The 27,019-nt window shown below is 41.6% G+C and overlaps 1 protein-coding gene across 1 annotated transcript in view; it reads right to left on the reverse strand.

Annotated features, from left to right (window-relative positions):
• PIK3R6 (phosphoinositide-3-kinase regulatory subunit 6) overlaps window positions 1-27,019 on the reverse strand; it is a 194,271-nt gene that overhangs the window by 148,176 nt on the left and 19,076 nt on the right. Inside the window, exon 3 of the mRNA XM_060253049.1 lies at window positions 12,551-12,642. Coding sequence (XP_060109032.1) covers window positions 12,551-12,642 — 92 coding nt within the window. The remainder of the gene's footprint in view (window positions 1-12,550; window positions 12,643-27,019) is intronic.

Raw genomic sequence — 27,019 nt, forward strand, 5'->3', positions numbered from 1 at the left:
CTGATGGCAATGGTGACAGCACTCCCAACTGCATACACTGGCCAGTGCTGTTGAGGAAGGGGTGTGTAGGTGGTGAAGGCAATTGAACATGGGCATTAGGAGTGCTTGCAAGCTGGAGAAGAACACACAGATAGGTGCATGCAGGTGTGGGAGTGGAAAGAGAGGACTGCCCACTTTCCACCCCCATTTTGGCTCAGCATGAGTTTCAGATAGATTTTTCTGAAAATGAAGTTACTTCAGAAAAAGAGGCAGGTTTGGGGGAGTGCCCTGGAAGTGACATCACAGGAAAAGATGGAGTTTTGGTTCAGTGTGCCATGGAAGTGACATCACTTGGCCCTTGACACCACAGGAAATGACATAATTCCTGTCTTCCGGCTCCACCCCTAAAGTCTCTTAGCTCCACCCCCAAATTTTAGTGGGCCATGAAGGAGAAGTGTAAAAATAACTGGGCCACAGGAAAGAAAAGTTTGGGAAACCCTGATCTAGTCCAATCAATCCTGCTGTTGTCATTCACCTGCTATTCTATTCAACATCTGAAATCACCTTTATAAAATTTGTAACTCTAGTACCTTGTGTTACATTTTATGGCATACATGGCTCAGCCCAACAAAGTGACATCTACATAAGATCTGGCCCTGATAACAAATGAGTTCGACACCTCTGCTATAAAACATTGCCATTTATTTTCAGCACTGATTCCATCCACACAATAAAGAATGATGAATACGCTGGGGTGATTGTGCCCACTGCCTCCTGCTCCAGCCTGCACACATTCACCCAAAGGTCTGAACAAAGCCTGTGCATGCAGTCACTCTCCACAGGATCTGGACCTTGTTCTCACATCTAGCCTTTATGAGCACATGAGGGCTATTCAGATCTTTGGAAGAGTCTGCAGGGCTTGAGACTACCCTCCCCAATATGTTCATTTTCCATGAATTCTCTAACTGGAAATAAGCATGCACACCATAGGTAATGATAATAGAATCATAGAATCATAGAGTTGGAAGGGACCTTCAGGGTCATCTAGTCCAACCCCCTGCGCAATGCAGGAAACTCACAAACCCCTCCCTCTAAATTCACAGGATCTTCATTGCTGTCAGATGGCCATCTAGCCTCTGTTTAAAAACCTCCAAGGAAGGAGAGCCTACCACCTCCCGAGGAAGCCTGTTCCACTGAGGAATTGCTCTAACTGTCAGGAAGTTGGACTAGGTCTCCAGACCCCTCACCATCTTCGTCGCCCTCCTCTGGACCCATTCCAGCTTGTCTATATCCTTCTTAAAATGTGGTGCCCAACACTGAACAAAATACTCCAGGTGAGGTCTTACCAGAGCAGAGAAAAGCGATACCATCACATCACGTGATCTGGACACTATACTTCTGTTGTACAGCCCAAAATTGCATTTGCTTTTTTAGCCACCGCATCACACTGTTGACTCATGTTCAGCGTATGTTCCACTAAGACCCCTAGATCACGGGTGTCAAACTCATTTGTTAGGAGGGCCGGATCTGACACAAATGGGACTTTGTTGGGCGGGGCCATGAGTGTCATAAAATACGCCAGGTAGTGGAGATGCAAACTTTATAATGGACACAGACAAACCCAATTAAAGATATTTTTTTAAACTTAAAATACAAACATGCTTAAAACTCTTCCAATGGTTTAAGTTGGAAAGGTGGGAGGCTAGTGGAATTTGGCAATGCAATTTTTAAAATAAAACATCAAGAAAAAGCACAAGGCTCTGACTCTGTGGAAACAATGAAATGGCATTGTAAACTTCTCCCCATCAGTCTACTCAGATTGTCAAAGCCTTACCAGTATAATATCCCCCCTTGGCTGTGGGTTCCCACATTAAAGTACTCACTAGGTTAGGTCCATTCAGGAGAGATAAACTGGCTGAAAGCACCAACCTTTATTTGCAAGGACACAACTCCAGGAAGCATGAGTTTCAGCTAGCTACAGGAAAGCTGAAAATGTTACCATCTCCACTCCATTTGAAACCATTGCAGAGTACAGACAAAGCCGCAAGGAAAATGTGGAATGATCTTAAAATCCACCTGTTTTCCTTGCAGCAACCAGGAAGAACCTGGAACTCAGCCTGCAAGCTTCAAAGGGTGCTTTAAAGAGCCTTTGAAGCTCCCAAGCTGAAACTGAAAGAGTCTCAGCCTGGAAGCTTCAAAGCCCTTGGGAGCTGTAAGACCCTGGGAGCTTCAAAGAATAAGGACAGGAGGGGGAGGAGGGGGAGAAAAGAGTCCCACGGGCCTGATCAAAGCCTTGTGCGGGACAAATTCAGCCCACGGACTGGGTGTTTGACACCTCTGCCCTAAATCCTTTTCACACATACTACTGCTAAGACAAGTCTCTCCCATCCTGTAACTATGCATTGGATTTTTCCTACCTAAATGCAGAACCTTATATTTATCCTAGTTAAAATTCATTTTATTGGTTTCAGCCCAGTTTTCCAGCCTGCCAAGACAATCCTGTATCTTGTTTCTGTCTTCTACTGAATTTGCAACCCCTCCCAATCAATTAAGTATCACCTGTAAATTTAAGAAGCATACCATCTATTCCTTCATCCAAATCACTTATAAAGATGTTGAACAAAACAGGTCCCAGGACAGATCCTTGAGGCACTCCACTTGTCACTCCTCTCCAAGAGGATGAGGAACCATTCACAAGCACTCATTGGGTGTGATTTGTCAACCAGTTGCAGATCCACATAACAGTAACAGGATCCAAACTACATTTTAGGAATATGTCAACAAAGATATTATATGGGACCTTATCAAAAGCCTTACTGAAATCAAGATAAACTATGTCTACAGCATTCCCTCGTCTATAGCATTCCTACGTCTATGTCAAAGTAGTAACTTTCTCAAAATAAGAGATAAGGTTAGTCTGACATGGATATCCAAGGCATAGTGCTTGATGGAAGTATGCTAAGGTACCCAATTTGCAGCCCTGCAGATTTCATATAACAGCACACCCTTGAAAAATGCAGTTGATGCGGCCAAAGCTCTGGTAGAGTGTCTCCGAATTGGGCCAGGCAATGTTTTTTGGCCAATAGGAAGCATAGTTTATCTCAGACAGCCATTTGGAAGGTCTCTAAGAGAAGACTTTAACTCCCAGTTTCTGTGAGGCATAGGAACCAGGTTGGGCTCTCTCCTGTGAGCTTTCATCCTCTGTAGGAAGAAAAGGAGAGCTCTTTTAACATCCAGAGAGCATAAAGTGTTTCTCGATCTCATTTGCTGGTGCAGGAAAAGAAGAATGGAAGAGAAATGTCTGAACGAAGGTGGAATTCTGAGACTACTTTTGGAAGAAAAGAGACATCTGGAGTGAGAGAAACACGCGCATCATGAAAGCAAAGGAAAGGAGCATTGCAACGCAGAGAGATGAGTTCTCCTACCCACCTGGCAGAGGTGATGGCTACTAGGAATACTGATTTTCTTGATAAAAGACAAAGAGAACAAGTGGCCATAGGTTCTAAGGATTTCCTTGTTACTCTGGTTACTTTGGTTAGTACTAGAGGGAGATCCCATGGCAAGATGGGATACTTTATTAGGGGATGCAAATGGAGAAGGCCCTTAAGAAATTGTTAAATGTCAGGATGAGCAAATACAGAGTATCCATTCACAGGAACATGGTTTGCCAAAATGGCAGCCAGGTGTCAGGTACAAGTAAGTCCCTGACAAGAATTTGTCTCAAACTTGGAGTTCAGAAACTATTACTTTTCCTAATAGTGTTGTCATTGCTGATGAATAATTATCCAATGTATATGACCATAAAAACATTGTTTTAAGTATTCATATGCCTATACCTATATATTAATGACTGTACTAACTATGCATTACAGAATTCACTAACCCTCACATACATTCATGTATTCTTTTAAAGTGGAATAGCATTGGTAACAAAGGAGGCCATGATGGAGGGTGAGCAAATGTGAGAAGTAAGGGCCTAATCTACTAACAGAAGATAGGTACCAACGAAAGACGTCTGGTAAGCTGAAATGTGACCTTGGAGAAGAGTAACACTGTAGGTCTGGGAATTAATTCAAAGACTTTTGAGTGGGAGACGTTTATGCAGGAAGAGTGATGGGCCATTAACCTATAATCTATCTTTGGACTGTAAATTTCAGGAAAGTCTGACAAGGTCAGCCTTGCACAAACATGAACAAATGTTTCCAATATGTTTCTTCATTAAAGCTTTTTCTGCAATTATTCAAGAAGTCTTGTGATAGACTCTGGGTAAAAATTCACACCAGGTATGCTCATTTTTTATGAGGGCTGGAACTGACATAAATAACACCTTGTTGGGCCAGGCCATGTGTGTCATAAAATGTAATGCCAGCTAGCAGAGATATAAACTTTGTAAAGGACACAGACAAACACAATTATAGGACATAACTGAGAGCCAGTTTGGTGCAGTGGTTAAGTGCGTGGACTCTTATCTGGGAGAACCGGGTTTGATTCCCCACTTCTCCACTTGCAGCTGCTAGAAGAAGAAGATGATGATATTGGATTTATATCCTGCCCTCCACTCTGAATCTCAGAGTGGCTCATAATCTCCTTTATCTTCCTCCCTCACAACAAACACCCTGTGAGGTGGGTGGGGCTGGAGAGGGCTCTCACAGCAGCTGCCCTTTCAAGGACAACCTCTGCCAGAGCTATGGCTGACCCAAGGCCATTCTAGCAGGTGCAAGTGGAGGAGTGGGGAATCAAACCCAGTTCTCCCAGATAAGAGTCTGCACACTTAACCACTACACCAAACTGGCTCTGAATACCTACATATTAATGGTCTTGGGTCAGCCATTGCTCTCACAGAAGTAGTCCTTGAAAGGCCACCTGCTGTAAAAGCTCTCTCAGCCCCACCTACCTCACAGGGTGTCTGTTGTGTGTGGGGGGGAGGTAAAGGAGATTATAACCACTCTGAGATTCAGAGTATAGGGCGGGATATAAATCCAATATCTTCAATATCAATAGCAATAAAAAAAATCTTAAGAATTTAAAACAAAACATGCTTAAAAGATTAGCACCCTTGCAATATTTTGTTTATTTAACAGTTTTTGATAGTTGACACCGCTCGCTCTGAATTATTGCAACAAAATCTGGAGACAATGTCTGTGCTGTAGCAAACTTGTATATGCTGTTCAGCTGTGTGTAAGTTGAAAACCAACTTTTGATTTATTGACATTCATTACAGAAATCTCATGAGCCTAAGACCTAGAGGAAAACATGAAATGGCTGAGCACTGTGAGCTTTTGTACATAAGTTGCTTCATGTGCTGGTCAGCCAATGAAGAAAATAGAGGCTTTGCTCTGTAGCTCCTGTGCAATTCAGCAAGTCTGGCAGAGCAAGGTGTGATGCAGAAGAAAACAAAAGAAAAAGGAGAAGCAAATGACAATGAGTTCATTGTGGGTCTGATATGAGCCCTCTGGGGGCCTGATCCAGCCCTCGGGCCACATGTTTGATACCCCTGCTCTAACAGAAAAATGGTTTAGGCCAGAGGCTACAAGGGACAGTAAAAAATCAAAGACAATTGAAAGCCACACTTGAGATGGGGGTATCTGAAGTGGGTTCACAAAGTGCAGAAATCTGGACCATCTGTAGTTGTACGATTTACGAGTGGAAGGCTTCCTGCTGTTCAAGAACACATGTTGCACTCTAGCTGAGAAGGACAGGAGGTTATCCTCCAAGTCATGAGTTTGAGGTAAGGCACATTGTGGTGTAGGATCCAACCTCCTTGTGTCAATAGGAGGTCCAGTACAGGAGGAAAGTGGTGGAACGTCACATGGCCAAGTTGAAGTAGAAAGGGAACCAATGCTGGCATGGCCACCATGGCATTATCAGAATGCACCGAGGGCACTTCCTTAGAAGTTTGTTGATCACTTTGGTGATGAGTGGTAGAGATAGAAACACGTAGAAAAACTGATTCTGCCACAGGAACAGGAGGCCATCCCCAAGAGAGTGATGGCGAACCTATGGCATGGGTGCCAGAGGTGGCACTTGGAGCCCTCTCTGTGGGCATGCGCACTCCCTCCCCCCCTGTGCACAAGGCAGCACTCGGAGCCCTCTCTGTGGGCATGCATGCTCCCTCCCCCCCCCGCACAAGGCTCAGCTCCCCCACTGCCACCCCCCGCCTTCCCTCCATCCCCAGAGCTGCAATGCAGCTGTGCTCCATGGCCCCCCTCCTCCTCAGAGGCGCGCTGCACCACAGCTGGATCCTACCAGCTGCGATGCGGCTGGCGTGCCTTCTAAGCACGGGTTTTTTTTTAAGGGATTTGGGTTTATTACAGGAAATGTTGGATCCCATAATCTGGCAGAAACAGTGGCCGGGATTGCCTCTGGTTTAGGAGTGGAAAGGGAGGAACTGCAGGCTTTCTTGCTTTCAAATACAATGCTTCTGATAGCAGTATCTGAGCAGAGCTCTTTCAAGCTATAGGGACCATAAGGCAAATTGTTGATAAGCTGTTTTTGAACTGTTGCACTGCTGTTCTGGTTTTCCAGAGCATCCCTTACAAGTGTTTGTCTAGCTGCTGCTTAAAGACTGCCAGTGAGGGGGTTGATTGCACTGTTGAGCAACTCTTACTGTTAAAAAGTTTTTCCCATGCCAGTCCTCTCCTCTGCTGCCAGCAGGAACAGCTCCCTGCCCTCCTCTAATTGGCAGCCCTTCTAATACTTCAAAAGAGCAATCATGTCTCCCCCCCCCCCTCAACCTCCTCTTCTTCAGATTGAATATCCCCAAGTCCCTCAGCCTTTCCTCATTGGGCTTGCTCTCCATGGTTACTCAGAAGTAATCTACAATAAACACTGTGGCACCTACTCTCTACTAATGCACAGGATTGCATTTTTAGTTTAAAGAAAGAAGAAGATATTGGATTTATATCCCGCCCTTCACTCTGAATCTCAGGGCCTCAGAGCAGCTCACAATCTTCTTTATCTTCTTCCCCCACAATAGGTTGGTAGTGCTGAGAGAAGCTCTCCCAGAAGCTGCCCTTTCAAGGACAGTTCTTTGATAGCTTTGGCTGACCCAAGGCCATTCTAGCAGCTGAAAATGGAGGAGTGGGGAATCAAACCCGGTTCTCCCAGATAAGAATCCACACACTTAACCTCTACACCAAAATTGCCCTCCTTTCTCACATCAGACTTTCTAGTTAATACAATTCAGACTATCCCCGAAGTTTCCAAGGGTAGCCGTGCTGGTCCATAGCAGAACAACTAGATTTGAGCCCAGGAGCACCTTAGAGACCAACAAGATTTGGGGGAGGGGGCACAAGCTTTCCAGCATTAGAGCTCCCTCGATTAGATAAAAAGAGCTTTGACTCTCAAAAATCTTGTTCTCTTAAGGTGCTGCTGGACTCCGATTTAGCTATATAAATCAGTGGACTCCTTTCATCAACTTAATTTATTAATTAACATCATGTATCCCCTGCTTTCCTCTCCCAAAAGGACACTGAAGTGGTTTGACACATTCTCCCCTTCTCTTTTATCCTCACAATGAACCTATGAGGTGGGTTAACTCAGAGTATATTATTGGTCCAAGATTTCTCAGCAAGCTGCAAGGGCAGAGCGGGCGTATGAATCAGGACCTCTCAGATCTGATTTGGACACCCTAACCACCAGCTCCACTATATTTTAATGTATTCTTTTTTCCTAATGGCAAACTAGAATGATGTTTATAATGTATGTTACACGTTCAAAAGTAAATCAGGTGGACAGGAACACCTCTGGGAAAGGCATGTTCTCAGTTTAACCCAGACCTGCAAGTAACAGAGCAATGAACAGCCTCCATTTATTGCCTTATGACACTCTCACCATCATTCTCCCGTACTGACATGTTACTATTGTGTTGGTTTCCTAAGCAAATGCTATCCAGACCAAATGTTCTTTCAGTTTGTTAATTTCAATTTAGTTTTTTCTAAACTAAAACCTCAGTATTCAGGTTAAATTGCCGTGTTGGCACTTAAGTCCTTTTCACACATACTATTGCTAAGACAAGTCTCCCCCATCCTATAGCCTTGCATTGGATTTTTCCTACCTAAATGCAGAACTTTACATTTATCCCTGTTAAAATTCATTTGATTGATTTTATCCCAGTTTTCCAGCCTGTCAAGGTCATCCTGTATCCTGTTTCTGTCTTCTACTGTATTTGCAACCCCTCCCCATTTAGTATAATTGGCAAATTTAATAAGCATTCCCTCTATTCCTTCATCCAAAGATGTTGAACAAAACAGATGTTGAACAAAACAGGCCCCAGGACAGATCCTTGAGGCACTCCACTTGTCACTCCTCTCCAAGAGGATGAGGAACCATTCTCAAGCACTCTTTGGGTGAGATCTGTCAACCAGTTACAGATCCACCTAACGGTAACAGGATCCAAACCACATTTTACCAACTTGTCAACAAGGATAAGATGTGAAACCTTATCTGAAATCAAGATACTGAAATCAAGATAAACGATGTCTACAGCATTCCCCTGATCCAGCAAGGTAGTCACTTTCTCAAAAAAAGAGATCAGGTTAGTTTGACATGACTTGTTCTTGAGAAACCCATGCTGCCTCTTAGTAAACACATCCATTCTTTCTGAATGTTCTAGGACTGACTGATGATTTGTTCTAAAACTTTTTCCGGTATAGATGTCAAGCTGACAGGTTGGTAGTTACCCAGATCGTCTCCCCCCCCCCCTTCTTTTCCTACTCTGAACATAAGAACATTTTTTGTTGTTTTTAGCATCTTTTTCCAGCCTAAGCTCATACTGAGCTTTAGCTTTCCTAACCTTTTCTCTACAAGCACTGGTGATTTGTTTATATTCATCCTTGGTTATAAGGCGCTCCTTTCAGTTCCTAAAGGAATCTTTTTTATTTCTCAAATCTTTAGAGAGCTGTTTATGGAGCCAACTCAGCTTCTTTAGGCTTTTTCCATTTTTCCTTCTCATAGGAATGGTCTGTGATTGCACTTTCAGTTTAAGAAACTCCCACCCCTCCTGAACCCCCTTTTTCCTAAGTATTTCTGACCATGGGATTTGACACAGCATAGTTCTAAGTTTATAGAAGTTTGCCTTTCTGAAGTCCAGCCTATAAGCCTGACTACGTATAGCTTTTCCCTTCCCTAAGACTGTAAATTCAGGGTGCCCACTATTTCCACTTCAATCAATTCTTCCTTGTTGGTGAGAATGAAATCCAAGATAGCAGATCCCCTTGTTTCCTTCTTCACTTTCTGGAAAATGAAGTTGTCAGCAAGACAAGTCAAATTGTGCCTCTTCTGAGATGATTAAAGGGCCTGAGCAGCAGGAAGATGCACAATAAACATTATTTTATTTATTTTATTTTATTTTATGGATTTCTATCCTGTCCATCCTGCCAAAGTAGCTCAGAGTGGGTTACAACATTAATGAACACTTCCTGGTTGCAAGACCAGCTGGTTCCCAGTAAACATCGCAGAGATTCTGAATAACACCAAAGGCAGGCTGTGCCAAGAATGGGCTCTGCTTGTCACCTTATCAGGCATGCTCTTAACTAAGGCTGTTTCTTGTATGGAGTTCTACACTCTGAAGTCCCTGAACTTTTCCCCTTGTGATTTTTGGAGGTTATTCACTGTTCAGAGGGGCTTTTGTACAGACCAAAAAGGTTGGATATATATCAATACAAGACTCAGTACTAGGCAGGAAGTCTGTAGCCTCATCTCCACAGAAATCAAGGCAGAGGAGGGAGGGGGGAAACTATTGTTCCCTGGCTGGTTGTTTGAGATAGTGAACCTTGATACAGGCACTTAGTTGGCTGTTTATCAAATTTTCTCTCTGAAGCCTGTGATGTTCAGACACATGATACTATTTCAGATCTTTTGACCAGGGTTATTTTGTAGGGGGAAAAGGTGCCAGAGCTCATTTGCATATGCCACACACCCCCTAACATCTCCAGAAGTGTGTCAGGAAGCAAAGCCACTGCACCTTTAATAATCAACATGCTTTCTGTGTGCTTGTATTCTTGCCGCCAGGCTCTGCTGCCAGGAGTGGTTTGACAAGGCAGATGAACTTGCAAGCGTTCTCACTTTGGAGAAGTGCCATTTGCTACTGACCATGTATGTGAACTCTTGAAAAGCATTACCAAACCATTAAGTATGATCAAATATCATTTCACCTGCAATGTCCTGTTGCCAGTGCTGCCTTCAGATGACAATATAAAAGGTTATTGGTGTTTGTGAAACATATGAGTGAGTTCCAAAAGCCAGAAGAAGTCACAAATGCCATTCTCTTGGCAAGAGCTTCTGGAGGGAGGATAACAGTGCCAGTGTGAAGAGTATAGTGAGCTGTCTCCTGGGTCAGAGAAGACAAGTGGACAAACCAGTTGGCAGGATGTGGCTGGAAACTCACTGCCTTTGGGATTATGCAGTGCCTGGGAAGGGCTAGGGCCTGGCTGCTGAGGGAAGCTTTAAAGGCCATAGTGTGGAGAAGAGTGGAGTGGGCAGAGAAGGAAAGAAAACGAAGAATGTCCACCTGGGCAGGATGGAGTGACAAGAATTGCCCTCAACCACAGGAAATGGAAAATGGCTTGTAAGCAAGATGCAAATAAAGAACTGTTGACTGTTCTTTGAGTGTTGGAAAAGTTCTTAGGAAGTGGAGAGCAGTATGAAGTCCCAACCACCCCCCAGGGTGCTGCACACCCCTACCCTGCCCATGGCTCAGGCTGCTGCACCAATGGCCAGAGTTCCCAGAAAGCCAGCAACAAATGCCATAAAAAGATTTATGAAGGCCTCTTAAATGCACCTTCACTAATATTTATGTTACTTATAGTCTGCCTTTCTCACAGAAACTCAAGGCAAATTACACAGTTAGTCAATACAGTCAACAAAAGAAGACATTGGTTATTGAATAATGCATTCAAATATTAGAAGTCTGCAACCACCATAGTGCATTGGCAAGCTAACTCAATTACTCCTCTGGCTTTGGGGATTTTATCAAATGTGGGGTACAAAGATATATCTGCAATTCTAAGGGCTTTAAAATAAAAACTGAGATTTTGGGGAAGCTGAACACTGTGAGCCCCCCCTCCCTCCCCATTCTATGGAATATGAGATCTACCAGGTCAGGAACAAACTGTAAACAATAGTGATAGGTTCCGTCTGTAAACTTAATTTGATGAGTCATTTTGTCTGATGATACAGCAGTTGGCTACAAAGATCAATGCCAATTCTATTGTTCCATCTTGTTCCTCACTGATTGCCTCTCCCTTCCTCTAGCAATCCTTGAAAATTTGTTTAAAGTTGATGCTGTTTGCTCCTCCTTGCTTTTGCACAAACAGAGCAGCTTAAGCATAACATGAGGATGAAGAACCAGGCAAAAATCAACCCCTTCACCTTAAGCTAATACAGGGACCTCTAGGTCTTTCCCAACCCAAAGCTGGGAACCCAAACGCTTTCCCAGGGATGAAAAGGCAAAGGAAGGAAGGAAGGAAGGAAGGAAGGAAGGAAGGAAGGAAGGAAGGAAGGAAGGAAGGAAGGAAGGAAGGAAGGAAGGAAGGAAGGAAGGAAGGAAGGACACTCACCCCTCTCCCCTCCAAAAAATGAGGGATGTAAGAAAGGGGTGGGTGAGGGAGAGAGAGAGGTGAGAAAAGAAAACATGGAAACCCCCTCCCCAAACAGAAGACTCCCAGCCACCCACCCACCCAGTGGCCTGAGACAGGCATCATGTGGCCTGGGCACTCTCTGACTGCCCCCCACCCTGCCAGGCCAAGGAGCCACTTGCTGCTCCCCTCCAGAGAGGTTGGGCCATGTTGAGGCTTCCCCAGGCTGCCCAGGGATAATCTCCCCATGGACAGCCAGGGCAGGCCTCGCACAGCCCAGGCACTCTCTGGCCACCCCTGCCCCTGCAAGGTCAAGGAGCCACCTGCCACCCTCACCCTTCTGGGCTGGCTGGAGGTGGTGGAGTGAAGGTAGCAAGCCAGCATGTTTAACCCCCAGCTTGTCCTGGTCTTACTGAGGGCTGCTAGGGACAAGGCTAAGCTGCTTCTGGCTGGCTGGCTGCTCTCCCTCACCAGTCTTTAAAATGGAGGTGGAGGTGGCCAGTTGGGCTAAGTGGGGAGGACACGGCCTGGGGGGGGCAAAGCAAAAGTGATATTGGGAGGGGGGGATGCCAGAGCTCCTGGATCACCACTCCAGTGCACTCCTGATGGAACTGAGGCCTGCTTTTGACATCAAAAGTCATTGCTGTTAAAGTCAAGAGATGTGATTAGGCATTTTTCTGAAAGTGGATGGGAGCAGGCAGAAAGACTGTTCAGGGATTGCAATAAAAGGCACAGTTGTCGGGATTCTTTGTTAAATTTACCTTTTAAATTTTTTTTTTATTAAAAATTACCTTTTTAAATAATGTGTAGAAAATCTGTTCAATGCCCTATTTGAAACATGCAGGAAAAGGGTGAGCCGCCCTGAGACACTTCGGTGAGAAGGGCAGGATATAAGTCCACTAAATAAATAAATAAATAAATTCCTTCTTTTATGAAAGAGTCTGTGCTGCCAAGAGTACTCCAAACTCTTCTTTCTCTTTGTTGCTCATTCTTACCCTTTCCAATTCTTTCACCAAGATTTTGACCAAGAGGACTCCATTGTTCAGATTCCTGTCAATTTTCTTGTGCAAGGTCCATTGCAGCATCCCTATGAGACCAAAGCCAAAGCAACTGTCAGCATTTCATTGGGGCAATAAGTGAGAATAGTGCTTGTAGCTATAGTGCTAGAGGGGGAGAGTCAGCAGCACCAAGGAGATACTTTTCACCTCAGAATGTCAAGGTGTGTATTCGTTTCTCTGTAGGCTCACTCTTGCAAAACAATTTGCACAATTAACTGGGTTAGCTTCTGATGTAACAATGTTTATGTTTAATTCAATTTATACTCTGCCCTCCCCGCTGAGGCGGGCTCAGGGCGGCTTACATCAAATCATAGTAAACTGTAATTGCAGTCATAAAAATCAATAAAACCTTTAAACAGTACAAGTTGAAACAATCTACAGTTGGTGCTAACAATTCAGATGTTATGCATATTCTCAGAACGACAGTTGTTCCAGAATTCTAGTTGACTGAAGGCTTGCTGGAAGAGAGTGGGCTTACAGGCCTTGCAGAACTGAGCAAGGTCCCGCAAGGCCCTAACCTCTTTCAGCAATTGATTCCACCAGGAGGGGGTACTACTGAAAAGGCCTGATCCCTGGTGGTCAACAGTCTCGTCTCTTTTAGGAGATGTTGAGATCCAGATCTTAGTACTCTCTGGGGAACGTGTGGGGACAGACGGTCCCTCAGATAAACAGGTCCTCAGCCACTTAAGGCTTTAAAGGTAATAATCAGCACCTTGTAATGAATCCGGTACACTATTGGTAGCCAATGCAGTTCCTGCAGCACTGGCTGTATGTGCTTCCACTGGGGCTGCCCCATTAGTAGCCTAGCAGCTGTGTTCTGCACTAGCTGAAGGTTCGCGACAACGGCAATCCCAAGTAGAGGGCATTACAGTAGTCCAATCTCGAGGTGATTCAGGTCTCTACAATGAAATGTACTGTTTCTGTTCAGTAGAGGGTAACTGAAAGAAGCTATAGTAAGAGAACATAAACACAGGAATTTAAATGAATTTAACTGTAACACTTCAAAGGAACCAGGGCAGCATTTCTACTGACAAACTGACAAGGCTGGCCAGACATGCCGAAGGAAAGCAATGGGAACCAATTCTAGGGGAAAGCTGCTCATGACTAAGAAGCCTCAACAGGAGCTTTCCTGGGGGGCTATAGTCCAGGTGTGACCAGGTTCCAATCAGCTGGCCACAGAGAGCCAATCTTTAGAGCTGTGATGAGAGAGAAGAAGAGGAGGAGGAGATTGGATTTATATCCCACCCTTCACCACCAGAAAGAGTCTCACAGCAAGCTTACAATCTCCTTTTCCTTAGCCTCCCTACAACAGACACCCAGTGAGGTAGGTGGAGCTGAGAGAGCTCTAACAGAAACTGCTCTTGAGAGGAACAGCTCTGTGAGAACTTGTGACTGGCTCAAGGTCACATCAGCAGGTGCATGAAGAGGAATGGGGAATCAAATCCAGTTCTCACATATAAGAGTCTGTGCACTTAACCACTACACCAAACTGGCAAGAGGATACAACTGGGGCAGTGTATTGGCAGGGAGAGAGACAGGACCAGAAACTAAGAGGATGTCCAGTTCCTCAAGAGATGCCACCTTGAGAAAGCCTGAGGTAGGCAATGGAAAGGGGAGCTGGAGGAAGAAAGCTTAGCCATGGGATGTGAGGAAACTTTCCAGCCTTTTCCACAAAGGATGGCTGTATCAGGGAAACTGCAAAGTAAAGGGAAGCTTGTATTGGACCTCTAGAAGAGTCCAAGTATTCTTCCAAGCAGTAATGCAGGGCCATAGATAAGGGACCACCACCCAGCCTCTTGCATCCTCCAATGCTCATTCAAGCCATGACATAGAGATGACCAAGGTACCAAGATAATCAGCAGGAAAAATAGCAATGATAAAGTGTAACACTAATGGTAGCTGGTCATCAAGAATGTCAGAGGCCATAGAGATATTCTGTATTCAGTAGTCACTGGAGCTTTCAGAAATTCCACCTGACAATATGGCCATCACACAAGTGACTAACACAAATGTTCCATTTAGCCTAATTGGTCACCCCTAATTGGCATTTCCCCTTTATGTCAGGCAAAAGCCATTCCCTGCTATATTACTACCTGGAGTCTTCATTCAGACCTTTATTGGCATAAAAGCAATCATGATTCACAATCAAAAGTAGATACAAAGGCCTGAAGTATAGTAAGAACAGTACATAAAACAATCAATTAAAATAGCAGCCAATGATACAAATCAATAGTAGACACCCAGCAATTAAAATATAGTAGTATGCCTAGATTTAATTTTATAGGCTTCTACTAAGAAATTCACAACACATGTAATAATGTGGGAATAAACATCTTCTAAAAAGTAAGTTAGAGTTTTCTTTTAAGTAAATACATCTTCTAAAAAGTAAGTTAGAGTTTTCCTTTAAGTAAATACATTGTGTTGGAGGTATTCAGCTAAAAATTATCTATGTTGTGAGGCCAAGAGAGGACATTCTAAAATAATATAGGATATAGAATCAAGGATTCCTAATTCACTTGGATGTAATCTATTTTGGAATGGTATCTGTCTAAACCTACCAAAGGCATTTAAATGTGCCAGGGTAAAAGTTCAATAATGGAAATGGGAGAATCTAAAGTAAAAAAAAATAATGGGGTATTTCCCATGAGTATACCTAGATTGGCTGCAGAGCAAACAGGGGGATGTGAGGGGAACACGTTTTAGTATTCATGATCCATAAACCTTAGTTGGATTATTCTTAAAATATATAATTCATCACATAAGAAAAGAGTGTCTGTCAAGCCTGGCTATTTCAGTATAAGATCCTGAGCCTGCTTTGGCGGGGAGGGTGGGATATAAATTAAAAATTATTATTATTATTATTATTATTATTATTATTATTAGATGGGTGAGCAAGTGTCAAACCCAGTCTCTGGTTTTCATCCATTATTTACAACCCCCTCTCCACGTCCACTCTGCCATCTGGCCAAGGGTGTTTATGTAACGGTGAATGGCCTGCTATGTCTAAAATGAATACTCCCCAACATTCACAGGCTCTTATCAGTTCACGGGTTGCTGATAGAATAAAGGAAAATGTACTGCTGTAACCTTTGACCCTTAGATTTGAATAAGAGCACTTTTTTGTAATGGTTTATGATACCCTATATAGCATATTGTAACCTCTGGTACCTCAGTCTTTCCAAGGACCATGTTCCTTGGGCACCTTCAAGTTCTTTAATAAACTAGTCTATTTGAAACAAAACAAAGGACTTTATTATTGAGAATTATTGGGGCCAAAAATCCCAGCTACAAATTGATGGGGTGTGAACTGGCAGACTGACCAAGAGAGAGATCTTGGGGTCACTGCTTAACGAAAAACTATGCCTCACCATAGAGGAAGTGGGATCGATCCCCCGGGTATATAGAGACCTGAAGGTGGGTGTTCAGTGAAGAAGAAACCAGTGAACTCCCCCCCCCCCACTCCATAGAAACACTGACTGTGCAATAGAATTGATACCTGGGCAAAGCCTACCCAAAGCCAAGATTTATTCTATGGGGTGGGCTGAAAAGGCCGAGCTCCAGAGATTGCTAGACAAGAACTTAGAGCAAGGGTTCATACGCCCCGCCATGGCACCCCATGCCGCACTAGTACTATTTCGCAAGAAGAAGGACGGGTGGTTCAGGTTTTGTATGGATTTTCGCAGAATAAACACCATTTCCTTGTCGAATGCATACCCCATCCCCCTCATTAAAGACCTCTTAAGCACAGTATCGAGAGGCAAAATCTTTACAAAGTTAGACCTGAGAGATTCCTACTTTAGAGTACGCATCAAAGAAGGGGATGAGTGGAAAACACGTTCAACACTCCCATGGAGCAGTTTGAGAACTTGGTAATGCCGTTTGGATTACAAGGAGCACCCAGGGTGTTTATGAACTTTATCAATGAAGTACTCAGAAAGTATTGATATCAAAGGGTGGTGGTGTACCTGGATGACAACATAATCTACTTAGAAGACCTCCCCACTGTCAAGCATGATATTTCTGTGTATTGAATCAATGTATGTATTGGAAGTCATTTCTTCTCTGCCTCTAAATTCTCCTCTCTCATAGTTACATTTCAAAGCTTGCTTCCTCCCCCCTTTTTCTCTCCTTCCTTTCTCACCTCTTGATAGAAGATTTAGAATATGCAAGTAACCTTGATGCTGGAAGCAAGGCGCCTCCCCTGACCAGTTCCCATCCTTACATCTTATCAGAAAGACAGGAATGTCTGGGAACTGGGAGAAGTTGTAGTAACATAATGGTAGTTGATAGTACCCTTTGAACCTTGCAATTTACATCTGTATGTTATGGTTTAAAGCTATCTTTTAGAATGCCTTTTAGACATGGAGCAGGGTCTGAGTTCAGCGTACCACCCTCAGACTGACAGACAAACGGAAAGATTGAATGAACTCCTAGAACAGTATTTACGGTGCTACGCAAATTACCAATAATCAAAACAGGTGCACTTCATTCCATGTGCCCAGTTACCTCCTGCGAAAAAGCTAGCATACTTATTTTTCCAGCATGTGGTTAAACTACACACATTCCCAGACAAAGTCATTAGCAACAGAGGGCCTCAGTTCCTTGCCAACCTATGGCAGGAGTTTTGCAAACTAATAGGCATTGAGCAGGGTCTGAGTTCAGCATACCACCCTCAGACTGATGGACAAACGGAAAGATTGAATGCGCTCCTAGAACAGTATTTACGGTGCTACATAAATTACCAACAATCCAATTGGGTAGATCTGCTACCGTTTGTGGAGTATGGCTATAACAATAGCGCTCATAGCTCCAACAAAACTTCTCCTTTCAGGGTGGTAAATGGTTATGAAGGGAAGCCCTTTCCACTATTACCGGGAGGTACTACCCCCGAATTACCCTCTTCCTTTGAACATTGGTGGGGGAATTTGGGAAAGTTATGGAAAATAATACAAGAGAACTTGGAAGCGGCTAAAGACACTTACAAAAGACATTATGACAAAAGTCATGTTCCAGTGTGGGACTTTAAAGTGGGGGGAACAGTTTTCCTTTCAACTAAGAGCTTACCTATGTCTCAACCTTCCAGGAAGTTAGCTTACAAATTCCTGGGTCTGTTCAAGATAAAGAAAGTCATCAATAAAGTAACAGTGGAACTTGAATTGCCAAAAATGTTCAATAAAATCCACCCTGTTTTTCATTGCAGTCTAATATGCCGGGATCCTGGAACGACGTCTTGGCACCCTCGACCTCCAGCTCCACAACCTATCCAGATTGGGAGTCAGAGTCACCATGAAGTCAAAGAGATTTTAGATGCAAAGTTAAAGAGAGGGGTGTTGTATTTTTTAATCAGATGGAAACATTTCCCACCAAGTCACGATGAATGGGTGGAGGCTTCAAATGTAAGAGCTGCAGAGTTAATAAAGAAATTTTAAAAATTGAATCTGAATAAGCCCCGGAAAAAGTCTTAGGGGGGGCAGTACGTCAAACATGATATTTCTGTGTATTGAATCAATATGGGTATTGGAAGCCATTTCCTAGCTGCCTCAGATTTCTTCTCTCTCATAGTTGCATTTCAAAGCTTGCTTCCTCCTCCCCCCCCTTTTCTCTCCTTCCTTTCTCACCTCTTGATAGAAGATTTAAATATGCAAATAACCTTGATGTTGGAAGCATCACCCGACCAATTCCCATCCATACATCTTATCAGAAAGACAGGAATGTCTGGGAACCGGGAGAAGTTGTAGTAACATAATGGTAGTTGATAGTACTCTTTGAACCTTTGTTGCAATTTACATCTGTATGCTATCTTTGCTGTTGGCCTTTGAAGTAGCCTTTAAGAATCTATACCATGTGAAATTTTGTTTCACTTCCAAGGTATCACACCTTGGAGCAAGTTCCGGATTATCAAACAATTGCTTGGTTATTAGAAATACCGATGCTTGACACCCACACACATCAAATTACTCCAGGAGGTGCTAAAGACTTTATATGAACATAGACTGTTTGCCAAACTGCTGAAGTGCAAGTTTCACAAGATGGAACTTGATTACCTGGGTTACACAGTGTCGGGGAAGGGTTTAGCGATGGATCCAGCCAAAATCCAAGCGGTGTTACCTGGGAAGCCCCCAAAACATCCAAGCGGTGTTACCTGGGAAGCCCCCAAAACATGCAAACAGCTACAATCCTTTATCAGATTTTCAAACTTTTACAGAAATTTTATCCAAGGATTCGCCCAAATTATGCTTCCCCTGACTGACCTATTAAAAATAAAAGTGAAGGGACCAGAGGCAAAACTCCCCAGCATGAGGCTAACATGGACAGATAAGTGCAAAGAAGCCATCAACCGCCAAAAAAAGACTGTTCACTAGTGAACCCATACTAATCCATCCCAATGAACTAAAACAATTCGTGGTGCAATGTGATGCCAATGACGTCACTGTGGGGGGGATTTTAATGCAACCTGATGAGGAGGGGACCCTCAGACCATGCGCATACATTTCCAAGAAATTCTCCTCCAAACAGAGGAATTGGTTAGTATGGGACAAAGAAGCATTTGCAGTCAAATTTACTTTAGAGACTTGGAGGTCATGGTTAGAGGGAGCCCGAGTCCCATTTGAAATATGGACTGATCACAAAAATCTAGAAGCCCTCACGGGCTGCCAAAAATTAACAGAAAAGCAAATCCAGTGGGTAGAGTTTTTTGCCAAATTTGATTTCAAATTCAAGCATATCCCGGGGTCAAAAAATTTCTTGGTGGATGCATTATCTCACCTCCTGCAACACAACAGTCAGAAAGAGGAAATAAGCAACTCTTTGATCCCCCTCGCATTTGTGGGGGGCAGTTACCACCAGGTCACAAGAACTCTGACAAGACACAGAGAATCAATGGGGGGCCAGACTCAAAACCAAGGTGGAGAAGGAAGGAGATGCCAAACCCGAGGGTCTGGGGAAATATCCAAGAGAATCTAAACACTGCCAAGAACTCATATAAAAAGCACTATGACTTGGGATTCTAAAGTGAGAGACACTGTATTCCTTTCTACTAAGAACTTGCCAATGACACAGCCATCCAAGAAACTGGCATATAAATTTGTGGGTCCTTTCCGCATCAAAAGGATTATAAATAAAGTGATGGTAGAATTTGACTTGCCTAAGATGCTTAGTAAAATTCACCCTGTTTTGCATTCCAGTTTACTCCGGAAAGACCCTGGTGCAATGCATTGGCACCCTAGACTGGCCACGCTGGACCCGATCCCCGTGGGGAATCAGAATCACCATGAAGTTGAAGAAATTCTAGATGCCAAAATGAAATAGGGGGTGTTATATTTTCTAATTAGATGGGAGCATTTCCCGCGATCTCATGATGAGTGGGTAGCTCAACCTGATGTAGAAGCCCCAACCCTGATCAAACAGTGCTATGTCAAATATCCACTCAAACCCCGGGGACGGGCTTAAGGGGGGGGGGGGTAGTATGTCAAGGCTGGTTATTTCAGAATAAGATGGGTGAGCAAGTGTCAAACCCAGTCTCTGGTTTTCCTCCATTATTTACAACCCCCTCTCCACATCCACTTTGCCATCTGGCCAAGGATGTTTATGTAACGGTGAATGGCCTGCTATGTCTAAAACAAATACTCCCCAACATTCACAGGCTCTTATCAGTTCACAGGTTGCTGATAGAATGCTTTTGTAGAATAAAGGAAAATGTACTGCTGTAACCTTTGAACTTTATATTTGAATAGAGCACTTTTTTGTAATGGTTTATGATACCCTATATAGCATCTTGTAACCTCTGGTATCTCAGTCTTTCCAAGGACCTGTTCCTTGGGCACCTTCAAGTTCTTTAATAAACTAGTCTATTTGAAACAAAACAAAGGACTTTATTATTGAGAATTATTGGGGCCAAAAATCCCAGCTACAAATTGATGGGGTGTGAACTGGCAGACTGACCAAGAGAGAGATCTTGGGGTCATGGTAGATAACTCACTGAAAATGTCAAGACAGTGTGTGGTGTCAAGTCTGCTTCAACTCTGGTCAAGTCTGTATTCCATCTTTGGTTCAGGGGGAAGCATTCTGGGTAAAAGCCACACTGTATACCAATGCTGCTAGCTTGAGCTCTCCTTTCCCCCCTCCCTTCCTTTGTTGGGTAGTTTTGCTTTGAAGTGGGAATATGTGAAAGAGATTATGGTGCCTTCTCAGGCTGGGCACTGGGGAAGGTTTCTCACCCAAGGCCAACAGGCCTGAGAACGAAATTGTAACATCAATGTGTGAATGTGCCCTGCATAGTACCCCCTCCCTAAAGAATCCCTTTGAAGTATACCTTATATGATTACACTTTACTGTATGGTCTCCAGTCTTTCAATCTCTCTGAGTAGTTGAGAACAATGATATCAATAAACTAGAAACTTTTTATCAAGAAGGTCTCGTTATTGAATCAGCCGACTTGACATGTGGTTGCAATAAAAAAGGCCAACAACATGCTGGGAATTATTAGGAAGGGAATTGAAAACAAATCAGCCAGTATCATAATGTCCCTGTATAAATTGATGGTGAGGTCTCATTTGGAATACTGTGTACAATTTTGGTCACCACACCTCAAAAAGGATATTGTATCTTGCAATTAGATACAGCATTAAAAAAAAAGAAAGAACTGAACATTTTCAAAATTTAATGACACAAGCTGGGGAAGCTGAGAAGAATCTTAAAAAACAACCAACAAAATATGAACTTCAAAAAAAGGTGTAAGAAATGCAACACAAATTGAATTTAATTCTTATGGAAGAGGTAGAGATTAAATTAAGATATGCCAAACAAATTTTTTTTGAACATGCCAATAAGCCTGGAAGGTGGTTGGCCTATAGGATGAGAAAAGAGAAGGCTAAAAGAATAATTACAACATTGAGAGATGAGAATAATAAAGAGAAATCTCAAAAACAAGAAATACGACAAATTGTGGAACAATTTTATACAAAATTATATGAAGACAAGCAAGTTCATAAAACAGACTTAGAAGAATATGTTAAACAAAACAATCTTAATAAATTCATAGAAGAACAACAAAAAAAATTTAATGAAAAAGCACTAACAGCTCAAAAGAATGGCAAATCACCAGGAACAGATGGATTACCTGCAGAATTTTACAAAGTTTATGAAGAATCTTTACTTTTACCATTTAAATGCCTCGTTGAAAAAATACAAGAGAAAGGCCAAATTCCAACCTCATGGGAAGAAGCTACGATATCTTTGAATCCGAAAGAAAATGATTTGAAAGGCATTAAAAATTACCTTCCAATTTCCCTTTTAAAATGTGGATTATAAAATTTTTGCTGCAATATTGGCGCAACATTTGAAGAAAGTTTTGCAATCTATAATACATTATGACCAAGCAGGATTTCTCCCTAAAAGATATCTGAAAGATAACGTCAGAACGGTTTGTAATATTTTAGAATATTATGAGAATCATCAATGCATCTTGGACTGTTCAGCGAAGGTCTGCAACTAATATGGCTAAGGCCAGTGCCCAGGCTCTCTGTCGTTTCTTCTACAATAAGGGAAATCAATTTGTGCCGGCTGCTCTGAAAGTTTTTAAGGCCAAAACATATGCGCAACTACTATATGGTATGCCATTATGGATTGGTGCGTTTGATTATTCCTTGGAACGCATCCAAGCCAAATTTCTTCGTAAAATTTTGGGAATGCCATGTTGTGTACCTTATGCAGCCCTATGCCTAGAATCGGGGCAGGTCCCACTTGAAACTAGGGCATGGCTCTTAACTGTTAAATATTGGTTGCGAATACACTATAACTTCGATCCTTCCAGTCTTATCTTTCAAATGCTCTCAGAATCTAGTTACTCTAATTGGCTAGACTCCATCGAGAAAAAGATTAGCACTGTTGGTTTATCTTTAGAGTCATTATCCATGCTCTCACAAACGGAGGCATTTCGTATGATTAAAGCCAGAATTCTGGATATTGAATTACAAAATCTCCACAGCGCCGCTAATAAAACTTGTTCTCCCGTGAGTCTAGGGTTTTCGTTTGATGTTGGCCATATGGCTTCCTATCTCTATTCTTTGCAAAGTCCTCAACAGCGTAGGGCCTTTTCATTGGCAAGATTTGATGTTATGCCATCAGCAGTTCTATATGGTAGATATCATAACATACCCTACTCGGCCAGACTATGTCCATGTAAGTCTGGATCTATTGAAACCATTTCACATATTCTCCTGTATTGTCCTTTTTATCTAAGTATTCATGGTCGATTTTTGGATCCTATTCTTTTAAATAAGATGGGTCTGGCTGATCCAGATAAGGTTCAGTTTCTTTTGAAGGATGTTACTCCTGACATAACTGTAAACACTGCCTTATTTCTGTACTGGGCCAAATTGATTCGTCAAGACAAGGAACAGTCTTGTTGTCCCATTTAACTGTGATCTTATGTAAATGTATTTTAATCCTGATGTCCAGTATTTTAACCTATTTTCTGTTTTTCAACCCATTGTTCTTTTAACCTGTTTTTACATGCCATTAAAGGTTGATTGATTGATTGATTGAGAATCATCCAGAGAAGCAATTGGCTTTAATTTGTTTAGATGCTGAGAAGGCATTTGACAACGTTCGTTGGCATTTTATGTTACAGCAACTGAAAGGTATGGAATGTGGTGAAAATTTTTTGAGAGCGGTAGAAGCAATATAATCTTCACAAGATGCTAGGGTGACAGTGAATGGTGAATTAACAGAAATAATCAACATTCAAAAAGGTACAAGACAAGGCTGTCCACTGTCTCATCTACTTTTTATTTTATCCTTAGAAGTATTGAACAATCAAATAAGGGAAGATACAAGCATAAAGGGAGCTGTGATAAAAGATGAACAATATAAACTTAAAGCTTTCAGGTTTTCACGGCTGGTAACATCATTAGGGTCTGTAGAATCTTTCGGGATCAAGTGCCGTGTTCTACTGGAAGGAAAACTTTCTCCAGTAGAACACGGCACTTGATCCCGAAAGATTCTACAAACCCTAATAAACTTAAAGCGTTTGCTGATGACTTAGTTTTTACATTAGAACAATCAATGGACTCAATAGATTGTTTTATAAATAAGATTAAACAATTTGGCTATTGAGCAGGATAAAAGATTAATTATTATAAAACAAAATTTTTGACAAAGAACATGACGACAGAACAAATTCAGGCCAGCAAAAACCAGGATTTTTGTATGAAAAAAGAATCAAATATTTAGGTGTGGTGATTTCAAACAGATGTAGTAATTTAAAAGCAGATAATTATGACAAACTACTTAAAGAAATGACAAACTATTATGACAAACTACTTAAAGAAATTAAAAAAGATTTGGAAAAATGGCATGATTTGAATATATCTTTAATGGGAAGAATAGCCTTAATAAAGATGAATATTTTACCAAGGCTACTATCTTTGTTTCAAAGTATCCCAATATTTTTAAACAGTGGATTTTTTCAAGAAATAAACAAGTTGGTTGCCAAATATGTGTGGCAAGGCAAAAAATCTAGAATTAAATTAAAGATTTTGCAGGACTCCAAATTAAGAGCAATTAAGACTGGCAATTGTATTATAAAGCATCTGCACTTTTGTGGATAAGAGATTGGATATTGTTGAAAGATAAGAGACAATTGTTGTTAGAAGGACATGATTTGACTATGGGATGGCATGCTTATTTGTGGTATCAAAGACTTGAAGGCCACTCTTATTTTAAGAATCATTGGTTTCAGAAATCTTTATATCATACCTGGTCATGGTTAAAGCATAAAATTTATCAAAAAATTCCAAGATGGGTTTCACCAGTGGAAGCATTTACTCACCCAAACTAAACCAGAATTATAGGTATGATAAGATCCTAAAGAAATGGTGAATTATATACCTATATCACTTCTGAACGCTGATTACAAAAATTTTGCTTCAGTATTATCAAACAAATTAAAAAAGATTTTAAATGACATTATTCACCAAGACCAATCAGGTTTTCTCCCCAAAAGACAGATTCGAAGCAATATAAGAATAATTTACGATGTGCTCGAGTATTATGAAGCCAACCCAGGCAAAGAGTCAGCTTTAATATTTGTAGATGCGGAAAAGGCATTCGACAACTTAAACTGGAATTTTGTAATTGAACAACTTAAGGAGATGAATTTTGGAGACCAATTGACTAAAGTAATCCAAGCTATATACTTTGAACAAAATGCAAAAATCAACATTAACGGAGAATTAACTGAGAAAATTGAGCTCAGGAAAGGAATGCAACAAGGATGCCCGCTGTCACCCTTATTATTTATACTTTCTTTAGAAGTTCTTAATATAGCCATCAGAAATGATAATAGGATTAGAGGATTAAAAATAAAAGGTGAAGAATTTAAAATTCAAGCTTTTGCGGACGATATGGTGTTCATCTTGGAAAACCCCAAAAATTCAATTACAGCCTTGATAAGTAAAATAGAAGCGTTTAAGAGAGTAGCAGGACTAAAAATTAATCAACAAAAACCAAAAATTATGACCAAAAACATGACTGATCAAAAGGGGAGATACTTAGAAATCGGGCTTTTGTGTGGCAAGAAAAGTAAGACATCTGGGGGTCCAACTAATAAACAGATGTAGCTCACTTTATGAGGACAATTATGTTAAAATATTGAAAGAGACAGAAAAACAGCTAAACTCCTGGACAAACATGCAATTATCTCTCTATTGGGCAGAGTGGCGGCAATAAAAATGTCTATCTTGCCAAGATTAATTTTTTTTATTCTCAAGAATACCAATTATCCCCCAAAAAGGTTTTTTTCAAGCTCTAAAAAAAAAACATCAAAATTTATATGGCAAGGTAAAAAACCACGAATTAGGTGGAAGATTCTTCAAGATGTTAAAGAAAGAGGAGGGGTAGCCCTACCAGACTGGGAACTCTACCATAAGGCAAATATTTTAGTATGGTACGGGACTGGATCCTACTAGAAAACAGAAGGCTATTGGCAATAGAGGGACATGACCTTAAATTAGGGTGGCATGCTTTTATTTGGTACAACATACAAGGGCATAAATATTTTAAAACTCACTTAATTAGGAAATCCCTCTTGACAATATGGACTAAGGTAAAAGATCAGACATATAACAGAATACCAAGATGGGTATCCCTGTCAGAAATGTTTACTCAGCCACAATTATCAAGTTCAGAAAAGGTGATTCAATATCAAGATCTCTTAAAAGAGGATGGGCAACTGAAAAAGGATTCAGAACTAAAAAATCAAAACTCAGTAACAGATTGGTGGCCATTGGCCCAACTAAAATCAAGGCTTCATAAAGATAGACTAATAGGTTTTCACCAGCAGAAGTGTATGGTGGAAAAACTTTTATTAGAATCTGAGGTAAAAACCGTTAAAAAAATGTTTATTTACCTGCTCCAATTTAAGATGGAAGAAGAAGAAGAAGAAGATATTGGATTTATATCCCGCCCTCCACTCCAAAGAGTCTCAGAGCGGCTCACAATCTCCTTTACCTTCCTCCCCCACAACAGACACCCTGTGAGGTGGGTGGGGCTGAGAGGGCTCTCACAGCAGCTGCCCTTTCAAGGACAACCTCTGCCAGAGCTATGGCTGACCCAAGGCCATTCCAGCAGGTGCAAGTGGAGGAGTGGGGAATCAAACCCGGTTCTCCCAGATAAGAGTCTGCACACTTAACCACTACACCAAACTGGCTCTCCAGTGGTGAAGATGAAGTGGCGAAGAAAACAATGATTAAATGGTCCCAAAACTTTGATGTAAATATAAATTTAGAACAATGGACGCAAATATGGAAAGTTAGCTATAAAATAGTAAAATCGACAGCAGCAAGAAAAAACATCTTTAAGATGGTCTATCAATGGTATTTAACTCCCTGTAAATTGGCAAAAATTAGTTCTAAGTTTTCAAATTTATGTTGGAAATGTCATGAGAAACCAGGGACCTTTTTGCATATGTGGTGGCATTGTAGAAGGATGAGAGTACGCTGGGAAAAAATACACGAAGGGATTAAAAAAATAGTTAAGGTTAGCGTTCCTTTTACTCCCCAATTGTTTTTACTTAACATGGTCCAACCGGAAATGGGGAAAGAAAACTGGCATCTAATAATACATATAATAATGGCAGCCAGAATGCTTTTTGCAAAATACTGGAAAGAAAGTAAAGTACCTGAATTTGATGAATTGATAGTAAAAATTCTAGATACAGCCGAACTAGATATCTTAATGGCATTAATAAATAGCAAATCTAAGCAGGGAGCATTAAAAAAATAGGAAAATTTTTATGAGTGGTTAAGAACATACCAGGGAAGGAAGTAAGGCTAACTTTAATGAAATATATTTGAAAATATGAGGAAGCGTAACTAATAAAATGAATGAAATGTTATTAGAGAATAA

Source organism: Heteronotia binoei, chromosome 13 (assembly GCF_032191835.1).
Source record: "Heteronotia binoei isolate CCM8104 ecotype False Entrance Well chromosome 13, APGP_CSIRO_Hbin_v1, whole genome shotgun sequence".
Taxonomy (NCBI): Eukaryota; Metazoa; Chordata; class Lepidosauria; order Squamata; family Gekkonidae; genus Heteronotia; species Heteronotia binoei.